This window comes from Enoplosus armatus, chromosome 2, assembly GCF_043641665.1.
Source record: "Enoplosus armatus isolate fEnoArm2 chromosome 2, fEnoArm2.hap1, whole genome shotgun sequence".
NCBI lineage: Eukaryota > Metazoa > Chordata > Actinopteri > Centrarchiformes > Enoplosidae > Enoplosus > Enoplosus armatus.
The window spans coordinates 11249719-11272102 of NC_092181.1; the positions used below are offsets into that span (position 1 = coordinate 11249719).

The 22384-nt window shown below is 41.5% G+C and overlaps 3 protein-coding genes and 1 non-coding gene across 4 annotated transcripts in view; 3 read left to right on the plus strand and 1 right to left on the minus strand.

The window, feature by feature from the left end:
* The first annotated feature begins 3807 nt into the window (after positions 1-3807).
* On the plus strand, positions 3808-8799 carry LOC139302469 (beta-2-glycoprotein 1-like). Its single transcript, XM_070926177.1, has 8 exons — positions 3808-3901; positions 4267-4443; positions 4968-5064; positions 5508-5584; positions 5900-6088; positions 6739-6918; positions 7216-7413; positions 8738-8799. Exons 1-8 carry the CDS (start codon positions 3826-3828, stop codon positions 8797-8799), a joined length of 1056 nt encoding a protein of 351 aa, XP_070782278.1. The 5' UTR covers positions 3808-3825.
* Positions 8800-10162: 1363 nt separating this feature from the next.
* Positions 10163-18649, plus strand: nol11 (nucleolar protein 11). Its single transcript, XM_070921118.1, has 18 exons — positions 10163-10309; positions 10846-10959; positions 11285-11341; positions 11995-12143; positions 12396-12453; positions 12735-12876; positions 13252-13458; positions 14139-14215; positions 14663-14786; positions 15008-15099; positions 15666-15731; positions 15834-16018; positions 16317-16442; positions 16704-16955; positions 17174-17252; positions 17389-17481; positions 17711-17818; positions 17976-18649. The coding sequence occupies exons 1-18, from the start codon at positions 10163-10165 to the stop codon at positions 18087-18089; spliced, it is 2190 nt and encodes a 729-aa protein (XP_070777219.1). The 3' UTR covers positions 18090-18649.
* A 634-nt stretch (positions 18650-19283) lies between these two features.
* Positions 19284-19365, minus strand: trnas-aga (transfer RNA serine (anticodon AGA)). The gene has a single exon. It is a non-coding gene; the product is annotated as a tRNA-Ser (tRNA).
* A 1394-nt stretch (positions 19366-20759) lies between these two features.
* LOC139292065 (nucleosome-remodeling factor subunit BPTF-like) overlaps positions 20760-22384 on the plus strand; it is a 42760-nt gene continuing 41135 nt past the window's right edge. The window contains exon 1 of the mRNA XM_070914213.1: positions 20760-21333. Within this exon, the coding sequence (XP_070770314.1) occupies positions 20760-21333 (574 nt within the window). The remainder of the gene's footprint in view (positions 21334-22384) is intronic.

Consider the following 22384-nt stretch of genomic DNA (forward strand, 5'->3'; position numbering starts at 1 on the left):
CTTTGCACAGAGTGACCTGAAATACCATGTACACCATACAGGATATGAATGATTGGACCGTGAATAATGCTTCTGTTACGATATGCTACAAACCAGAGGCCACTTTTTTTATTGGTCACCTTCATCTTTTATTTTGCTATGTAATTTTCAACTAATAATAAAGTAATAGCAGTGATTATTAATAAAATAAGGATGTAAAATGGTGATGTGTACCATACATACTGTCAATACATACCCAAGTACAGAGGTTACAATAAAAACTCTGGTCTGAACTATGTGTGTCCACAATCATCTGATATCCTCTCCCACGTGATTTGACACCAATTCACACCTTATTTGTGTGTGAGTTTAATGTGAATCTGATCTCCCTCACTACTTCCATGTGACCTTCAGAATCAGAATCAGAATCAGAATCAGAAACTGTTTATTGCCAAGTAACATACATTACAAGGAATTTGCTGTGGTCTGAAGGTGCTATTGTTTTGATAACAAATAAGTAGAATATAAAAGCTAAAATAAGAATATGAATAAAAATAAAAATAAGATAAGATAAATAACAACAGTGCAGTGACCAGAATAAAGTAAAGTGTCCAGATAAAGTGTCCAGTAGGGGGTGAGTGCGTTAATGTAACGCAGTGGGGACAGGGGTGATGTACGTTAACGTATAGCTTGTGTTTGCAGAGGGGAAGAAACTGTTTTTGTGGCGGGAGGTTTTGGTCCTGATGGACCGCAGCCTCCTGCCAGAGGGGAGGGGGTCGAACAGATGGTGTCCGGGGTGGGAGGGGTTGGCAGTGATCTTCCCTGCTCTCCTCAGGGTCCTGGAGGAGTACAGGTCCTGAAGAGATGGGAGGTTGCAGCCGATCACCCTCTCTGCAGAGCGGATGATACGCTGCAGTCTGCGTCTGTCCTTGGTGGAGGCAGCAGCGTACCAGACGGTGATGGAGGAGGTGAGGATGGACTCTATGATGGCGGTGTAGAAGTGAACCAGCATTTTTTGTGGCAGGTTAAACTTCCTCAGCTGCCTCAGGAAGTACATCCTCTGTTGGGCTTTCTTGATGAGGGAGCTGATGTTCAGCTCCCACCGGAGGTCCTGGCTGATGATGGAGCCCAGGAAACGGAAGGACTCCACAGTGTCCACTGGAGAGTCACACAGGGTGATGGGGGTGGGTGGGGCTGCGCTCTTCCTAAAGTCAACAACCATCTCCACTGTCTTTGAAGCGTTAAGCTCCAGGTTGTTGCTGTTGCACCAGGTCACCAGGTGGTCAATCTCCCACCTGTAGGCAGACTCATCCTCTCCAGAGATGAGTCCGATGAGGGTGGTGTCGTCCGCGAACTTCAGGAGCTTGACAGACTGGTGACTGGAGGTGCAGCTGTTGGTGTACAGGGAGAAGAGTAGAGGAGAAAGAACGCAGCCTTGAGGGGAGCCGGTGCTGATCGTCCGCGAATCTGAGACGTGTTTCCCCAGCTTCACGTGCTGCTTCCTGTCAGACAGGAAATCTGTGATCCACCTGCAGGTGGGGTCAGGCACGTTCAGCTGGGAGAGCTTGTCCTGAAGAAGAGCCGGGACGATCGTGTTGAAGGCAGAGCTGAAGTCCACAAACAGGATCCTGGCATAGGATCCTGCGGAGTCCAGGTGCTGGAGGATAAAGTGTAGGGCCAAGTTGACGGCGTCGTCTACAGACCTGTTGGCTCTGTAGGCGAACTGCAGGGGGTCCAGCAGAGAGTCTGTGATGGATTTGAGGTGGGACAGGACCAGGCGTTCAAATGATTTCATGACCACAGAGGTCAGGGCGACGGGTCTGTAGTCATTTAATCCTGTGGGCCCTGGTTTTTTGGGGACAGGGATGATGGTGGAGGCCTTGAAGCAGGCTGGCACGTGGTATGTCTCCAGTGAGGTGTTGAAGATGTCCGTGAACACTGGAGCCAGCTGATCGGCGCAGCGCTTCAGGCAGGATGGGGAGATGGAGTCTGGTCCAGCAGCTTTACGCGGGTTTTGTCTCTTGAAGAGTCTGTTCACATCTCTTTCAAGGACAGACAGAGGTGTCGATGCTGGAGGAGTGGGGGGCGCTGTGGGGGGCAGCTGTGGTGGTAGGAGGTGTGAGAGTTCAGCCCCAGGTGTGATGAGGGGGTTGGGGCTGTTGGGCTGGAGCTGGTGGGTGATGGTGTGGGGAATGGTGTCAGGACTGTCCCATTGACTTTCAAAGCGACAGTAGAAGTCGTTGAGACTGTTGGCGAGGCGTCGGTCGTTAGCAGAGTTGGGGGCTCTTGGCTTGTAGTTGGTGATCTGCCTGAGCCCCCTCCACACAGAAGCAGAGTCGTTGGAGGAGAACTGGTCTTGTAGTCTCTCTGAGTACAGTCGTTTAGCTTCCCTCACCGCCTTGCTAAACTTGTACTTGGCTTCCTTAAACTCTGCTCTGTTGCCACTCTTAAACGCCTCTTCCTTTTCCAACCTCAGCTGTCGCAGTCTTGCTGTGAACCAGGGTTTGTCGTTGTTATAACTCACCCTGGTCCGAGTTGGTACGCAGCAGTCCTCACAGAAGCTGATATATGAAGTCACAGCCTCTGTGTACTCATCCAGACTGTTGGTAGCAGTCCTGAAAACATCCCAGTCAGTACAGTCCAAACACGCCTTCAGGTCCTCTGCAGCTTCACTGGTCCACTTCTTCGAAGTTATCACAACAGGCTTAGAAAGTTTTAATTTCTGCCTGTATGCAGAAATCAGGTGGACCATGTCGTGGTCAGAGTGTCCCAGTGCAGCGCGGGTGACGGCGTGAAAAGCGTTACTGACTGTGGTGTAACCACTCCTATGTGATATTATGGTGTGAACAACCCACAGAGGTGCTGCAACTCATGAAATGAAATTCCTTCAAGACAATGGCACAAAATTATACATACACAGATCATACTTTTAACTTCTTGCCTTTAACCAACCAAGTGTGTGTGCATGCATGTTTTGCCTTTGTGGATCTCACCTCATGTCATTTTAATGCTACTCATGTTAAAATTAGTGGAAAAGCTCCATAAAACTTTAAAGTGTAATAAGAATAGTTAAATACATGGTAATAACATGTTGTATAGCTTTGGTAATGCACCCTTGTAAAGATTACATGGACAAATACACTTTGACCTGAACTACTAGATCACTTTATTTCAACATATTCAAATCTGTAGCTGCTCTCCGGCAGAGGTATTCTTTTTATTGATCATTTATTCATTTATCATATTACGCATGGATTTTTGTTTTAGACCTCACACATTTCTGAGGATTGATGCAATAATCTCTATATGCTGTATGTACTGAGATTGCAAAGTTAATTGGCTTTGATGCTCTTTTTTGTTGCATTGGGCACCAAACAGGCCATTAGCAATTTTCTGTAAATAATGATTCTTACACCTCAAACCATGATGAATTTTGTCAGCAATGGACCACTCATTATTCCATGGTATTGTTTTGTTTTTGAGTATCTCTGTCTCATTTTGCTAAGCCATTCAAACAAGAGCAAAATCGGGTCAAATGGCATTTTAACAAAAAAAAAAAAGGTCTACCGTGTCTGTTGTGTCATAGTAGTGCAGGGAACAAGGGAAAGTCCACTGCTGGAGCATTTCACTTCCAGTAAAATGTCACAAGGGTTGCAAGCTGTTATTGCAAATAGCAAGCAGAAAAAAAGCAAAACAAGGATCAGCAGCAAGCGGTTACTTCATGCTGCTCTTATCTGTTTACTTTTAGAGAAACACAAACAGCAGTGAAAGAGGGGACAGAGATTCAGTATTTGAACCAGAGAGCAGAGGAACGAACAGAGGAACGTCTGTACATTTCTACCAAGGATGGAACACATGCTGACTTTGTTTCTGCTATGTCCATTTGTATTTTTTACCCTCGGGACATCCCAACAAGAAAGCGGTATTTGCTGTTATTTCTGGCTATTATTTGACATTGTATGGCTTGAACTGCATGTATACACATCGACTACTTCGCTGTTTCTATGCATCATGTAATCTCTGTATTTTAAATTTTAAATTAGCTGCATTGAAAATATTTTTGTAGTAAACTGATGATGTTCCTCTGTTGTCAGAAGATTGTTGTTTAGGAAAACAGCATAACAATATGGTAACGAAACTGCTGTATGCAAATACTGCATATCACTTAACATTGGTTTGATACATGGCATAATTTGCAACACACACACACGCACAACACAGTCAGCACATGACTACATATAATTTAAGAGTCTATACACAATTCATTAAATCTGTTTGTCCTTGTAGTATGTGGTAGGCCTGAGCTAGATGGCAACATTAAGATGGATGATCAACAGAGGTACTTCAGCCCCGGTGCGGAGTTATTGCTGTCCTGTAAAGAGGGATACACCCCTGTCTCAGGCCCTCGGAAGATTGTCTGCAGTGCCAGTGGACAATGGACAAAAACCAAATTCATGTGCACACGTGGGTCTCCATTATTCTAGTGAGAACTTGAGGTCTTGAGACAAATCATCTTGCACTACAAATTCATACACTTATTTTTCAAGTTTAAAAGTAATGTAATTTTCCAGGAAACAGGAATAAAATGAAGACTTAGTTTCTATGTGGCATGAAAAAAAATGCAGCGCAAGTATGTGAAGCAATGTAAACCATTTCTACCAGATTCTGATTAATATTCTATTTCATTATTTGTGTTGTGGATATGTAGATAAGCACATAATGTTGGATTATTTCAAATATTCTGTAGATTTTTCTTTTATGTTGCAGTATATGAATATGTATTGTTCTCTGATCATTGGCAAAATAAAAAACAGAGAACATTTTAGTCTGCACAACTAGATCACACCTTGACTTCATTAAGGTTGTACACAACTACAGCAGGGACAGCAAACATGTCATTCTGTGTTGGCATTATTCATGAAAAAATTATTGAAAGGCAAGACCTGCCATTTACACGTGTTCTCTGTACTGTACTCTCTCTCCTGCAGCAAAACAGTGCCCGTATCCTGATCCACTGACTAATGGAGAACAGTACTATGAGGATACTGTGTACCAGAGTACCATCAACTATACCTGTAATAAAGGGTAAAGCAAGAACATCTTGTTGAATTTCATTGTGTGACATATGTCATTTTCTCTCTCAGCCACCTTGCTGCCCCTGATACACTGGTGGTATTTTTGAAAATGCAAATGGAGAACCTCTGATCAGGCAAATAGTTCTATCTAGCAGACAATATAGCTCCAAGAAAACACTTTTGCAATTAAGCAGTTGACTTTGACTATTTAAGCATCAGCATACACAACAAACAGAGCTATCAACTGAAAACACAGGTTTTCAGTGCCAATCTACTCGTCACATATCAGGTGTAGGTAAGGTGGCCAATAAACCAAACTCAGCGTGCATCTGGCCACTATTTTAACAATCAACATTTGGCTTCAAATGCATTTAACCTGATTTGAGTCAACCATCATGTGTTGTGTTTATTTCTAAGCATAAACTGACTGAATGACATGGCTGCTCTGCACAGGTTCATCTTGATTGGAGACAACAAAGCTGAGTGTCTTGCCAATGGAACATGGAGTTCACCAGAACCAAAGTGCAAACGTATGTAATCCACTACATCCTTCCACATGACCTGAGAAATAAAAAAGAAAGCACAAAACATGCAATATATGGTTGCTCTTGTACAAACTCTACTGTGGTCTTAGAAGAAAAAATTCCCTCAACTTGATATTAGGCCAGTGAAACACATATGTACCAGTTATCTAAAAATTGACCACAACTGCGCTATCACTCAATTTGCCCCTTTGTGAAACCAAACAAGTCATGCAAAATTATATAAAAATACACACAAACAGCACAAACATGCATTATCTGCCAACATACATAAATTGGCATATTCTGTCTCTCCCCCTGTAGCGGTGTCCTGTGGTCTCGCTCCAATCCCGCTGTTTGGGATGATAGTTTATGACAAGATGGTCAGAGGGAACACTACTCATTACGGCGACAGAGGGACATACAGCTGCCTGCCTCCTTACGTAATCTTTGGTGATGCAAGAGCAGAGTGCACTGCCAGTGGCCACTGGACCAAGACACCTAAATGTCGAGGTATGAAGGGTTGAAAAGCAAAGTAAGTAATACAAAGATTAGTTATTGTGGCTACTACTACTATTAACTACTGCTACAAAGTTTTATTGTAGGATAAGTAAAAGTGAGCCAAAGGACACGTTAGCATTCCAGCAATGAAATGTGTGAATTATACTGTTGTGACATTTCTGATTGTCAAACCTCTTTATAAAAGTTCATTCTTGATCTCAGTGTTAGCAGAAGAGAAACCAATTTCACCACAAGGTCCACTTCTGTAGTTTGCCCAGATTTTGTGGAATTGTAAATATTCTGTTTTTAATGTTTTCTAAGCTCTTTACACACAATCACAGATGATTAAAACACACAACATACATTCTCCTAGTGTATGTGATTCCACCCAAGACTTAAATTTACACTTTACATATGTCTGTAAAATGCTCCATTTTCTGCCATTTCAGACCAAATCTGAATATTTTTAGCCTTTGCTTCAAGCTTTCTGGCTGCCCTTTGTGCTGAGCAAAGAGTAGCAAATCACGAGAGTAATTACTGACTCAGAGTAATTCAGTAATTCAGGGGAAATTTTCCAATACACTTCACTTGCAACACCAGGGGTTACTTGGCAAAAAATTTGCAGTCTCTCTAATGAATGGACTAAATTGTTCCCCTTACAGTGGTGACCTGCAATCCACCAACGGACATTGACAGAGGCTTCATGTCAAACAACGACCAGAGAAGATATTTCTACACGGAAACAATCCAATATGGCTGCCAAGGAGACTATGTAATTGAAGGAAGCCACCAGATTGTTTGTCAGCAGAATGGGGGTTGGTCTAAAAAGCCGTCCTGCAACGGTAGGGCTACAAACAATATTACAGCATTACACATTTCGGTGATAGCTGCAACTGTTTCCCAGTTTGGATTTAAGTTTTCCTGTTTCCGCTATGTCCCAGACTTCTGTTGGGACCGGTCTCAATCCAACTCCTATACTTTTACTCTCAATTTCATTTCAATCCCATAACACATCATTTTTGATAAGATCCTATTAGGTAAATATAATGCAGCAGGCCGCTCTCAATCTCCCGTGTAGAGACACAAACAGTATAACACTTTCCTGTATAATGTTTTTCTCTTCTCCTTGTGACTTACAGCTCCTTGCAGTGTTGGCATACAGGGGGGAAAGATACTATACAATGGACAGAAAATCTGGATCCAAGACTTAAGTCCTAACAGAGTCTTGCACAATGAAATTGTCTCAGTCTACTGCGAGGACAAGGTTGGGAAGTGTGGTTATGCAGTGCCAACTCAGTGCATCGATGGAAATCTCAAAATCCCAGAATGTTTTAAAGGTAAAAAATATTTCATGAAAAAGAACAATATATCATGAAAAGCAGCCCAATAGTCAGAACATTAGATATGCTTTATTTTATTCAATGTTATTTATTTTTGTCACTTTACTATCACTCCTCAGCCTCACAGCCTAATACATCAGGTGGGCCAGCTTTGCAGTGTCAGCTGTTTAAATACAATTGAAGTTATTAACTGCTTTTTTCCAACTCCAATTGTCACATTTAAATGAATTTAAAGGGACCATCTTTTAAAAACTCTAAATAACATAAGATATGTCCATTAATATGATCAGAACATCAGTGTTACATAGCCAAATTATTGTCCTCTGGGTTCAAAAGTATTTGCCCTCAATATGTCCTGTTTCCCTCAGCTGGTTTCAGAAAATCACATTAGCTTCTCTATCATGAGTCAAGCACTGTTAACACACATCAAGACTAACTTTTTACATTGGTTTTTAGCTCTGTTTGGTTGTTTCTTACTAACTTCAGCAGAACTGAAATTACTACAGACAAACAGACAAAGTAAACCTGGGGCCTTTGGTAGCTGTGGTGATCTGAGGCCTCAGGAGAGTTGCCTGCTTTGCCAGGTTGGTAATCCAACCGTAGACATGGGAGTGATGATCCTTGATGTCTAAATAGGAATTGACCTTAATCACAGTAAAACAGGTTGCTGCTGCAATTAATTGAATTATAATTTAGTCAGCCAAAGAAGAACAGACAAGACTTGTTTTTTTTGTGATTTATATATTCAGGAATATGTAAAATGAATAAATTACTGCATCACTGGACATAACAGGTCATTTAGCATTATCTCTGTTGTTTGCATGTTTTTTCCCCTTTATCCCAATTCAGACTTTCCAATTTGTAATATTCCAAGCAGAGAAGCACTAATGTAACAATCAAAACAAAATTGATGGCATAGTGTGTGCAGAGTGCTACCATCACCCAAATTAAGAAGACTGCAATAACAATTATTCTCATCATAACACACTTTTCAAAAACTGAAACATCAGTACAGGTGACATAGTTACAGCCTCCTACAAATAATCACTAGACTGCAAAACACAGCGAAACAAATAGATGCTTTTGGTGTCATGGCAATATTCTCTATTTGTTCCTGCAACTCAGTGAATGTCAGATCATAGTTCAGAGTTTTGTGCTGTGAAAAACACTTTGATTATTAAGGATCTGTATTTCTATTATAGTAAGTGTAAACATTCTAACCTGTTCTATGAATATCTGTGTGTGTGTGTGTGTGTGTGTGTGTGTGTGTGTGTGTGTGTGTGTGTGTGTGTGTGTGTGTGTCTGTCTGTGTCTTTTCTAGACCCCGGCCAAGTTGATGAAAGTAGGTCAAGTTCTCTTCCCTCAGAAATCAGACAGTGCTGAAACAGCAGCAGATCCCTTCTCTGGTGATAAATTACAGCAATATGGAATAAGTGTTTGTGCATTCTTGTCTCTAAAATTAAAGAGCATGGTCTGACTCAAGCTGTCTTTTTGTTGTGTGTAACACATTTCCCACAAATTCAACATTTCAGACATGACTTTATCTGACTCCTGAGTCCTGAATAAGACTGTTCATTGTATAACAGTTTTCCAAACTCTTGAGAATGATGAATGAAATGGTCATTAATCAGAATTAGAATCAGAAATACTTTATTGATCCCTGGGGGGAAATTGTACCAACAATCAATAACAAGAGTGTGGCTGTGGGGAAACACATAACATAACATATTTAGCCACGTCTCAAAATCTGAATTAGCATTAATGCTACAAGGCTTTTATATACATGAAATTGTGGGTCAGTCCTGTGCTAGGAAACATGGGTTGATTTTTCCAAGATTACAATTGTTACGTCTTGTTCTGCATTATAAGGAGGATACTAATCAACAACTATGACACACAAAAATGTAAATGAATGAATATCAGTGGATGCTTTGAAATGTTATTATCCTAAGGGTATAGCAGCCTTTTGTAAATGTAATTTGTGTACAGATACCCGTTGTTCTGACCAATGGCCAATATCAGAAACGTGCGAACACTGCTATTTTTAGCCATGCAAGCAGCTCTAAGGATGACAATGTCGATCTGTTGGTTTGTCTATAGTGGAGTTGCTGCACCTTATTGAATACATACAGCCGAAATAATCCAGACTGTCCCTGAGACAAATATTTATATGTAGCTCATTGACTGTATCTGTATGGATGTATGTAGACCTGTATGTTATATTGTGTTGGTACAAAAGAGGTTAAAACAGTGTGTTTAGATCGAAGTGTATATTTCATAACATGTAAAAAATTGTTCAATTTACATGAGAATTGTTGGGGTTTGGTTTGAATGACCTGATTTTTCTCATACTATTCAGCAAACTTTGCTTTTAACACAACTTTATTGTAATGTGTTGTGTTGATTCTAAAGTTTCCAAACATGTATTATGGAGAAAATGTATCTGAAAAGACGCAAAATACATCATGAAACCGAGAATATTTACAATTTTCAGGAATGGTGCAGCCATAAAAAACATTTTTTATTGAATATTTCACTTGGTGTAAACATCACATAGTTTACATGAAGAGTTGGGACACGCTGATACAACATGTTATTGTCAAACAACGTGGTACACGTTCATTTTATCAACTTTAAATCACCCATGGACGTAGGTCGTACAGCACTATGGTGGTTCCGGTGGCTTCTGAGAAACACTCGTCTATTCTCGCGAGATCCGACGAGTACCACTTTCTTCTCGTCCAGCATGGCGGCGCTGTATGAGGGATACACGTTGTGCGGACTTGTACCAGCTCAATATCTGTCACATTCAGGCATTCAGGGGATCGAAGCGGAGAGAGACAGCGACCATGTCGTCGTCACCGACTCAACCAGATCCGTCACGCTGTACAAGGTAACGTTTAACGTTTGTTTTGAGGAGTCTCTCCCAACCTGGGCCAGCTGATATGGGCGACCTGTATAACTCGTGTTGGCATCCTCGGCTGTTCTCAGCAACAGTGACGGAAACTACCAGAACAGACAGGACAAGACGGATACCTCAGCTAGCTGTGATAGTACACTGACTCCTTTTCAGTGAAAATCGTAAGTAAAGGTCGCATAGGTTGGAGTTAACATCATGCCATTCTACAAAAACAGGCAAGTGTTAGCTAACGATCGCTATATCCACCGCAAGACACACACATCTTGCTAACTAGTGATGGCTTTGAATTGCTAGGCTTCTATATAGCTCCATATACCGCTTAATATTTCACCAAGCAGCTCCTTTTCAGTAAATGTCACAATCGGCCTCACTTGCTTGTGTCATGATCTTAGAAGTTAGAAGTTAGTCTACGGCGGAATCAAACAGTCTTACAGTCACCAGTGTAGATATATAGATGAAGGGAAACCTTAAGCCTACTGGGGGTCTACTTTTTTTATTTTCTCCGACAGGTTTCAGACCAGAAGCCGCTGAGCAGCTGGACGGTGAAACAAGGACAGACCCTGACCTGTTCAGCAGTCTACAACTCACAGAGCAAGGAGTATGTGGCAGTCTCAGACAGCAAGGTAGACTTTCAGTCATCCTTGTAGAGGCAAGCTGGACATGAGCACACACGTCTTTAAAATAAGGATCCTGGTGCTTGCTTTGGTTGCAGCAGCATCTGTATAGAGCCCTACTGACTCACTGTCAGATTGAAATTGTGCAAAAATGAACCAGTTCCACCATTTAGTTCTTACCCACGCACTATTCATTGAAAAAGCAGTGACTGAAATGTTGCTTTTTCAGTAAACTTGTACTAACTCTTGATGTCTCTGTAGAGCCGAAGTTTCAGAAATATCTGCCTGACGCTGTCACAAAATAATGTCTGCTTGTGTTTTTTCTTTTTTTAAGGTGATCAGAATTTGGAAGGAAGAAGACATACTCTTAGATAAGGCCTTCAAAGCAACTGTAAGTGTGAACATGGCTCTCATGGTTCAGCTCTCTTTTCTAGCGGCATTTAAGGCAAGAGTACGCTTGAACTAGTTTTTTCGATGTGTTGTCTGATTATGTCTAAAGGCAGAAGGGTTTAAACCTGTTCCCAATGGCCACACTAGAAGGCAAGGTCAGAAGCCTGTTGTCACAGAGAGGGGTGAGACATGATGAATCATACAATTGGGGATAATGGCGTACACTTCTGGACAGTCTCTCCTCAAAGGCATTCGTGGTGTTTCCATCAAGATTTATTCACACCGTGAAGCACTCTGTACCAGCTCCATATGAACATTACCATTGTGCCTCATCTAGGTTACTGAAACTACAAAGAATTTAGTTTTCTCCCTTTCCACTGCTGAAATCTTTTCTTTTAAATGGTAGTTATTGTCTGTGATTACTTAACATACCATATGAAGTATGTGAGTATTCTGATCCACTGAAAAGATATTTGATGAGGTGACTTATGGTTATCTGGAAGTTGGTGTAATTCTTTATTTCTTTTTTGTGATCAACATTTTATTGAGTTTGTCACACGATAGTCGTTGTACACAAGGTACAATACAAACTGCAATTAACACAAACTATATACATATCGCAATTGCTAATCCTGTCTGTTATATTCTCCCCAGGTGTCATCAGATGTCTGGAGGGTCCACTGTGTACGTGGCGGGGATCCTGTGGTCTTGTTCCAGAGAGGAGCTGTGAGACTCCTGGACTCTCTCCTCTCAGCTCCCCAGCAGCCCATAGAGGAAGTCCTGGCTCAAGAAGAGGCCATTAGGTCATTATCACTGTGCCTTATAGCCCCAGTAAATCCTTTGTGTTATAATCCGGATTGGGAGTGAGGTTCAGAATTTGCCCTGAGAGATGTTCAATTTTAGCAGTTGACATTTGTTATAAGGCTGCATCTCCCAACGTTGTTGTTCAGACATCAACTTTATATATAGACAATTCAATTTCAAATATTAAAACCTAATTTCTGCGGACCTGTTGTCTCTTGTAGCGTGTTGATAATTCTTCTTTTTGTCTGTAGGTGGAGCACCAACATAGTGGCAGAGTCGCAGCAGTTTGTCATCTTCACAACTGAACAGGTAACATAATTTTAATAGTTTGGCTTTTGCCAAAAGATACAAAAGCTGACAATTCAATGAGTTCAATTTTAAGTATTCATTGCATTTGTGTCACAATACTAAGCTGTAAAGACAATTCTTTTGAGGGCATGCTTATGTGCCTGTGTCTGTATTTTATGACCATTTATCAATAACTAATTTTGTCTATCCTCTTTTTCTCCACGGACATGTGCATCAACTCTTTGTTATTGGTATGTCTAAAGGCCTGTTTGCCTTGAATGGCTGTCAATGTCTTCCCACAGAAAGGAGATCATTTCCTCTACCTGCAGAGACTGAATCCCAACACCCTACAGAGGTACCGGCTGGAGAGAGAGGAGTCTGGTCTTTCCCCGATCAGCGTCTCTGCCTCCTACAGGGATAAACACATCCACCTGCTTTATCTCTGTAAGCGTGAATTTGTTGTGAATATATTTTTAGTGTTAAGAGTTTGATGGCACAGGCTAGGTTTTGTGGAAATGAAATGGGGCTCAACACAGTGGATGACATGAATCACCCACAACAAAAATGAAAACGCATTTAATTGCTGACAATGCTAGCCAGTGGCAGCAACTTAATTGCCTTTACATGCCTTAACATACTCTTGATTACATGATGCACTCTCCACTTGGTATCAAAAACAGTTTGAGGTTATACATTGTGTTGCACAAACACAGGATGTATCATGCAAGATAAGTAAGATAGATGTTATTAGTTCCCTCTAATCTCTTCCCTCAATAATTCTTTTTACCTTTTGTGCCTCATCATTTTCCTGCCACCCAGACCCTAACGGTCATGTGTATCAGAGTGCTGTCTCTGTGCGGGGCCTGGTGGCTGGCGAGGGGGTCCCGGCTCTTCCGCTGCCCCGTAGCCTGCTGCTGGCTCTTCCTGTCGGTGAGGGCCTGTTGGATGCAGCATCAGCCCTGGTCCTGGATGAAGCCCATGTAGCTGTTGTGGGGGTTCCACACCCCTCTGCCGGAGCTGGTAAAGGTAAATGCAGTTTAATTACGCCGCCTCAAAAGAAGGCAGCAAGTGCTCTACTCAGACATATCTGCTTGAAGTTTTAAGATGTAATTAGACTCAGCATCTGGCTGGTTTTCACTCCACCGAAAGTGCAATTTTAAGAACGACAGATCTTAATGAAGTCAATCTGGGATGCACTACAAGGCTTTCAGTCGCCATGCCAGTGAGTCAGCATGCCCAACACTAGAGCTGTGCCCTAAAGGTTTTAAGTATGAAAAGTTCACACTGGCAAAGTGACAAAACTTTGTTATACATTAGGTTACCTGCCTGTAAGGAAATAATACTTTATTAGCATTGTGTACACATAAAATTTAACAAATAATGCACAAAAAAACCAACTCTGCTTGGTCAGTCTTAACTAAAAGGTTGCACTGGCAAAACAGACACAATAATGAGAATGGGTCTGATGACTGACTGAGGGGAAATAAGGAATTTTGTTTGTTGAGGCTTACATTCATTTATAGGTTCAAATGATTAGCCCTTAAAGGAATACAAGGCTAACATCACTCCTGCCTTTGATTGCAGTCATTTTCACATGTGGGCCTTGGAATAAATGCATTCGAATGATGACTTGAAGCTATGTGACTCCAGTATCTGATGTGAGTGTGTGTGGTTCTTGAATGGCTCTCTGCCTTTGATTTTGTCAGACTTCCTGTGCATCTGGAATACCAATTTCCAGACGCTTCAGGCAGGAAAAGAGATGGCGGGTAAAATCTACGGACAGGTAGGAATGCTTTATTGTATTAAACGCAAATAACCCACCAAGCTAATTGTTTTCTAATGGTTCTGTTTTCTGATCATCCGATGAAACAATATACTGATACCAATTTTTAGATTTTAGTTACTCTCACCAGTATGTACATTCTGAGGTTAGAAGTATGCATGAACCACCCATTCGGCTTCCCTCATCATAATTATTATTATTATTATTATTATTATTATTATTATTATTATTATTATAACTGCAGGCCAAGGTTCCCTGTCCTTCCAGCTGCTGGGTGCTGATGGAGGACTGTATGACTTTGGTAGAGCATTGTGTCTGCTCTCCACTGTGACGGGGCTCACTATCCCTCCTCACAACTTTATGGCAGTTTACAATCACTGTTAAACTATGTTAACTTGTACTGTTAAATACTGTTTATATTAATTTTCTTTTTTTTCTCTGATTTAGCTATGGATGTATTCCAACAAGTTATTCATCCCACATGGGAAAATCCTCTCTGTTATTCCATATGAGTGCCCCAAATCTTCCCTGGCCTCTGCCCTGGGAAAACTAAGGCAGGCCAAGACTGAAGGTGAGCTAAAACAAATTTGTAATGGCACACATAAGACACAAACTGTTGATGCCTGAGTACACAGATTTAACATAAATAAATAATACTGCAGTAACATACTGAATAATACATATTCAGTCATGTAGTAGGTTGTTATTAATGATGTTGTGACACTGATAGTTATTTCTACATTGCAAATTTGCACGTTCACTTGACACAATGTGTTTTTCTGACCCCTACAGAGTCCAAAGCTCCAGCTTCTGTACCATCTTGGAATAGCATTCTGCATGGAGAGAAAGCTCAGCCCTCTAGAACAGTAGAGACCAGGAAGACGGTATGTTGGATAACTGTGTTAGTAAGGCAAAATAAGGGATCTTGTAAAGATAGAAAGAGGCTAGATAAGTGCTGCCTGAATTACTGGTGCCTCAGTCCCATACACTGTTGCCTTGAAAACTGGCCTAGTGTTTCCCAGTATGTATAACGGTATATAAAACACATTATTCATGGTACTAATTAGCACTAGCTCCATGTGAAATTGTAATTTACAGTAGCTGCTGCCTGATTTGTGCATCGTTCACAAAATTATCTTGCACATCTTTTTATTGGTACGTTTATTTATAATGGCAAAATTAGTATGTAAAGAAGTCTGTCTCAAAGTATTCATCCCAACTTGACTGGATAAACAAACACCCACACTTGAGTCATAATAGCTCAAGTATCTGTTGGAATGTGACACAATTTTTGCTAATCAAAAATTGACTGCTTCTGAAGTGTCCAAAGTTGTGTGTGTATACGTGTGTGTGTGTGTTTGAATGTAGTGCCCACCTGAAGGGTAATAGGTCAGTATTGCTCCTGTCAATGATATTGTCTATGGTTGGATTCTTGTGTCTTCCCATGCAGAGAACGAACCGTAAGACCCAATCAGCACCTAGTTTAACAACTGACCAGGTTCTGGAGCTCATCGAGGTAAAAATGTGATTCTTCATGGCTCTCACGCAAAATACTGGAACAGCGCTGACAAAAAAAAGTCCTTTTATAATTACAAAATATTTTAATTTCCTCACGCAGACAGCACCAGTAGAAGAGGTCCAGAAAGAGGTTGAGGGGCTCCTCTCCAGGTCAGACATCCAGGAACTGCAGCCCTCAGTGGGGCAGCTAGCATCAACCCTTGTGTCTCGGAGCCTGGCAGATCCAGCCTTCTACACCCCTAGCACCCTGGCACAGCTAGTGCGCACCCAGTCCCTCTGCCACAGGTCAGTAAGGCATGGAAATGGAATCAGGATGATGTTTTGTTTTTTTAATGGGAAATTGAAGTACAAAAATGTTGGCAATTTAATCTGCCTTGAGTCTGCAGAATTTAGTTCTGTACTTTTATACTCTAATAAATGCCAGAACCTGCATTTGAATGCAAATGTCATAATTGAGTTGGTTTGCATAATGATGCAGAAAACATGAAGTGAATGATCCGAACGCATTTTTACAGATGGTGGAGTATTTCAACCAGTGTTATTTCTGTTGAATGTGACCATTTACCATCATGATCTTCAACAGTGTGTGTCCTGACCTTGTGTTCCTGGCCCTGGAGAGGAAGGATTACTTTCTGTGTCAGCTCTGCTTGCAGTTCTTCCCCGACATCCCAGAAGTTGTCACCTGTGCCTGCCTCAAGGCCTTTATCAGGTAAGACTGATGGTTTTGGAGTGCACAACCCATTCAATGAACACTGTAATATGGGCATGAATTGCCATTTTTTGTGCTACCACTGGGGGGCACCAAAGTACTGCAAATAGGGGCTTTAAACAGTTGGTATTTTTAGTTTGATGAAAAGTACTGATAAAATATCCTGCATACAGTATAACCTAAGTGATTTAGCGGTTTGGTAGTCTATATATTAGCCTGACAAAAAAAATAAAAGGGTGTTCTTGTACCTTTGTCTTGCAGTATGCCAGACGTCGATGCAGAGAAAGTGAGCCTGGGGCCTGACTGTGTCTCCTTCATGGAAACCATAATGGCTGGGGAGCATGGCCAGGGTGGCTTGCAGAACGGTTTCAGCCCCACCTCCTTAAACGAGGACCACTCAGACGCCCTCAGTGGAGGTGGCACCGTCATTAAGACCAGAGCAGAGGACAAGGAGAAGACCTCAACTCCACCAGAACAGATCTGTCCAGTGGGATTACACAAGGCTGTTCTACTGTATCCTCCCAGTGCACAGGCACTCAGACACAATATTTTCACCTCTGTCACGTTTTGTTGTTCATTATGATGCAGCTACAGTCAACCGAAGGTTTTTCTGTTGCATACCTTGCGTCGTCAGTTGACCAACATAATTGTAAACTGTTTGGTGAGTAATGATTTTAATTTAAAAATGCATAGAAATATGAAAGTATGAGATCTTAACTCAAGCTGCATAGAAATGAGGTCCTACAGACGGCATACACTGACACTTACCTCCTCCCACACCTAAAAGATCTCTCCTCCCAAAATGTTGTTGTGAGTAACAGCTAGTTAGTTTTCCTCATCTTGAAAATGATACCATACCCATTGCATATTTTCATAACACTAACTATAGATGCTTAAAGAAAAGACCCTGTGTTTACAATGTAAATGTTCTTTCTCATCCGATCAGCTTTTCCTCCGATACCTGCAGTTCCTTTACCTAAAATATTCCCAAGATGCTGTCCCACAGATGCATGGTCTGAGATCACCAAGTCTGACTCAGGTCTGTATCAATGTCTAACTACATAATTAGGGAGGCCACACTTGACATATCAGTGCAGCTAGTGTCTGTCACACCAGCACTCATTACGTGACAGGTCTGGAAGCAGAAAAATATTTTGCTGACAGACCACAAAATAGCTGTAAACAAAAAGTGGAATGCAACAATTCAGTTCGTTACAGTGTAAAAAATAATGAAAATACTAACTGTTTTCCTTTGCATTTGATGGTAGGTCATGGATTGGGTATGCTTAGTGTTGGACGCCCACTTCACAGTGCTAGTGATGACTCCAGAGGCCAAAGGCTTACTGCTGAACCTCCACAGCTTTGTTAAGTCTCAGGTAACTCCCCTTTTATCCGCTCTGTAACTGGCTGCATGTTAAATTTTATTGGAGAAAACTGTGTGAAAATATGCAAAATTTGTTTTAAATAAGTTTGTTACATCTGAAAGGTTATCTGGGGAAAAAATATAAACCGAATGCCTTATTGTGTCCTCAGGTGAGACTGGTTTCTGAGCTTGGAAAGATCGAGGGCAGCCTTCAAGAGCTCAATAAGATGAAGGTGAAGAAGGAAGTCGGAGAATACTCCATTGAAGTCATTGAGCTGTTTTAGAAAGTGTATACTTTTAATAAATCATTGAGCATATTGTCTCCTTCCAACTTTTCACCTGTAGTGTTTTCAAGGTTGTATACTTGTCCGAAATGGTATAATAATTAGTGCTTTTTGACATCTGAAGATGCATGAGTTTAGCTGTATATGAAAATAATTCTTGTTGTAATTTAGGCATTGAATAAGTTGCAGATGCCTTTGAACCACGTTTTAAACTTGTTAAAGCTGATGAACATTGGACCATTCAGATAATATGGTTTACATGATAAATTAAGTCTGCTCATATGCCAAAGTGGTTAATAATAGGTTTGTAACATGCACACAAAAGCCACCTAAGATGTATGGTAATAGTTTGTAACAATCACAATGGGACTCTTGGGACACTTCACTGTGAGAGTGAATGGCTGTTTTTTCTGTGTCCTAACACAACTGAATTTTTGTAAATCTGTCAGCTGTGACTTTGTACTGGGTTTTCCACAGGAAAGCCTTTTATGTTGAATACAAATATATAACAGTGAGAAAACTGTAAATCCATGTGTGACTTTTTGTGTCGTTTTTTATTAAATGGTGCTATGAAATACATGTGACTAAATGTTGGATGCATTTAAGTTGGTGTCATAATTCCTGCAGCACACTTATACTGTGATAACAAAAGGTTACAGTAATTTGTATTAATATTACAATATTTTGTCTTATACAAAACGGGTTTGTGCAGGTGTGGTGCACTTAACATTTAGAACAGCAACTGTGCTTCAACTCACCACTTGCTGCACAGGAACACACGTGGCCTGATTCGGTAAATTAATAGAATAGCCCATTACCATTGACTGCAAAACATTTTGACTTTACTGGGAGGGTTATGAGGGGAGCGATTGGAAGAAAAATAATATCTACAAGAGAGGGTCTGCAGCTAGTGATTAAAAATAATCATAGAGTTAATCCAACAAATGTTTACAACAATTACTTATCGTAGCAATGATATTTAGCAAGTTATTACGAAAACAATATCTGCTTTTTAACATTGCTACGGGCACTTAGCTTAGAAAGCGGTGATCTACAAGATACGCTGGTGTACTTAGCTAAAGCATTGCATCTACTTTACCACGATGTCCCATTAACAGCTAATTGGTGGGAGTTAAGATTATGGCTGTTTTCCCGCCATAATGCAAATTAATTGCCGAGACAACAAAAGCTAGTCGTTGTCGGCAGGATTCGAACCTGCGCGGGGAGACCCCAATGGATTTCTAGTCCATCGCCTTAACCACTCGGCCACGACAACAGATATCAATACTGTTATGGTAGTAGCTACATAAAATAATCTTCTTAACATAATTGATTTATGTAATTATCTTGTGATGAATGTCAGTAAGAACTAGACTTTCCCTTCTGTTTAGTCGGCTAGACTGAAGCTTGGGCTGTGTTTTGTCTATTGTTGAAGTAGCTAACCAAATTAACGAGTTAAAGTAAAGTAAAATTAAAGTAACGCAAAAACGAATCTCAGAAATTCAGAGTTAACTTATCTAAGTCGCCGAGTCAAACACAGAGCGACACATGAGACATGCAAGAGTGGAGTGTGTCGTGGACCACCAGATCACGACTGCACATCTATTGCTACTCTGGTTAAACGTTATTTTGGGATATAACGTAATGTTACAATAGATTTGAGCGCAGGTTTGTTCAGCAGGACCTCAGCACCGCATCTCAGTTAGCTGAACTCACTGTAAATGGAGCCAGGTTCATTTGTAATATATAAAAAAGTAAATCTAAAGTTATTGAAAATGCATTTGTTTAATAAACAATAACACACCGTTTCAACATTTATGTCATTTTAAACATGAAAATGTGTGAGCTGTTAACTTTCATGAAGGCTTATTTAGGTTCATGTAATAGAGCACAATGTCGGACGTATGCTTATCTTCTCGACTCGCTCTGCTGTGACGACGATGGCGACAGGGCCGAAAACGAACGATGATGTTTCGCTGAATACACTCGACCCACCTGTGAATAAAACCATCCACCAGAGCCAGCCAACGCTAATAAAGTACTATTGACGGAGAGCGTTTGCATGGATAACTAATTTTGTGAAGTAGCACGGCAATTGCGTCTATTGTAGAATAGTGAGTCACGTGACCTCGCATCCACTCAGGCCTGTTAGTGACAAGTTAGACGATAAAAAGTGCACTTCCTGATCTGTTACTGTCAGCTCATTGGAAGGAAACGTTTAAAGTTAATTTTTGCATTATGCAAACGGTCACGGTGAAAACAAATAATTAATGTAATTAGGGTGGGTACTTGTGTTATGTTCTGAATATCAGTGTATTAAATAAATCTTTGCATTTCTTATTTTCACTTTGATTTTACTTTGAAGGAAAATGCACGTTACGTCCGGTACAATAACTGGTAACCGTGGCTAGCTTTACGCAGCTCTGGGGCCTGCTGTGTTTTCAACGGAGGGAGAGCTGAGAAGAAAAATGGCGTCTGCAGGCGACCCAGAGCGGGACACCGGCCATTCAGTTTGAGCTTTCCGCCCTGAAATTGAGACCGGGGCTTGGTGGGGACTTATCGGGAACAGTCACCAGATCTGTTGGTTTTGTTCTCCCCCGCTTTTCTCCGGTGTGCGCGGCTTATTCCAGCACCGAGATTGAAGCGGAACAGAAGAGACACTCTCCTACAATGAGGGGGAGAAGAGGAAGGCCGCCCAAACAAGCAGCCGTGATGCGGGAAGGTTCGCCCGGGCCAGTCCGCGGCTCTCGGGGCGGCAGGAGTAGAGGGATGCGTGGACGGGGCAGAGGCAGAGGACGGGGCCGGGGACGGGGAGAAAGTGGCGGCGTTTGTGGCACTGGTTCTGCGGAGGTGGATACAGAAATATCCGGCCGAGAGAACTTTCATTCGTCCCGGGGCCGCAGGAAAGTTGGAGCCTCCACCGCGGTGGCGGCCGCGGCATCGCGGGGCAGAGGAGGCAGAGGGAGAGGCAGGGGGTCGAGAGGCAGCCGCGGCAGTAGAGGCGGCGTGAGGCGGCCTCAAACCAAGGTGGTCTACGACGACAACAGCGACGAGGAGGATGATAATTTAAGCTACAGGTCAGACGAGGATGAACTCCTGAACGACAACCCTTCGTCGGATCTTGAAGAAGAGGAGGCCTTGGGTAACGACTCTGACTATCTGGAGGAACTACCAGATGATGATGATGCCAGCTACTGTACCGAGAGTAGTTTAAGGAGCCACAGCACGCTCGGTAGCACCCCAGGTACGTTCGTTTGCAAGTGCACACACTTTAGCAAAGCAGGTTTGCATTACTTAAAGTGTGCATTTTATTTTTAGCTCAGTACAGAAACCAAGCCGCATTGTTCAAAATGGAGCTTGCACTCAGAAACAGGCCTTTGTTTACCGTGTGCGCTGCTTGCTGCTGGCTTGCAGGTCTGCTCCACGCTTCAACCGGCTCTCGTGTTTGACTTTTGTCGGATCAGCACATTTTTTGTTGTCATTTTATAATGACGAATTTATTCATGCTTTTTTTTAACGTGTCTTTTTTATGCGCGCTGTATTTAACATGTTTTCATACTCACCGAGAAACATAACGTTTGGTCTGTGTTTGACACTTTCCATTCATTTCATTCATTCAGTATTTCTACTTATGTAAAAGCACAATAGAGCAGTTTTATCTATGTAAACTACGCTCAATGAAAGCACGTAGTTTGTAAACATTGTATCCCATTGGCCTCGGATTAACAGTTCATAGTTCTACTTTTTCTAAATCTGTAGTACTTGAAATTAAAGTAATACCGGTCAAATACATAATTGTATTTTTTACGCACAAGCCCTGTGTGCCTTGTCCTGCTCGATGTCAGAAGACAGATTTTAGTTGCGTAATGCAGCTAAATGAGTTTGACAGGCCTTTGTTTTGAAGAGAGGCGCTCTTTTTTTCACTTGTTGCAAACACTAACTCATTACAATATTACGTGGTGCACCGTTACCATAGTAACCACTCCTATGTTTATCAGGTGAGCGAATTACATCCACCACAGTCCCACTTATGGACAGTTTTGTTAATGAAGTTATGTCTGCAAAGTCAATTGTCACATCTGTTATGTAAGGTAATGCACTGGAAGCAGTGTACCAGCCACTGGAAGTAATTCTTCATGTGATTAGACAAATAGTTGTATGGGTGATCCAGACTTGGGTGTTTTGTGCATTTCAATATCTCTTCAACAGAAAAACTCACTCTTTTGCTATCAGAGTGACATCAGAGCTTGTTGGAATACATTTTTCTTCGAAACAAAAATGTTCTTTGGAAAGAA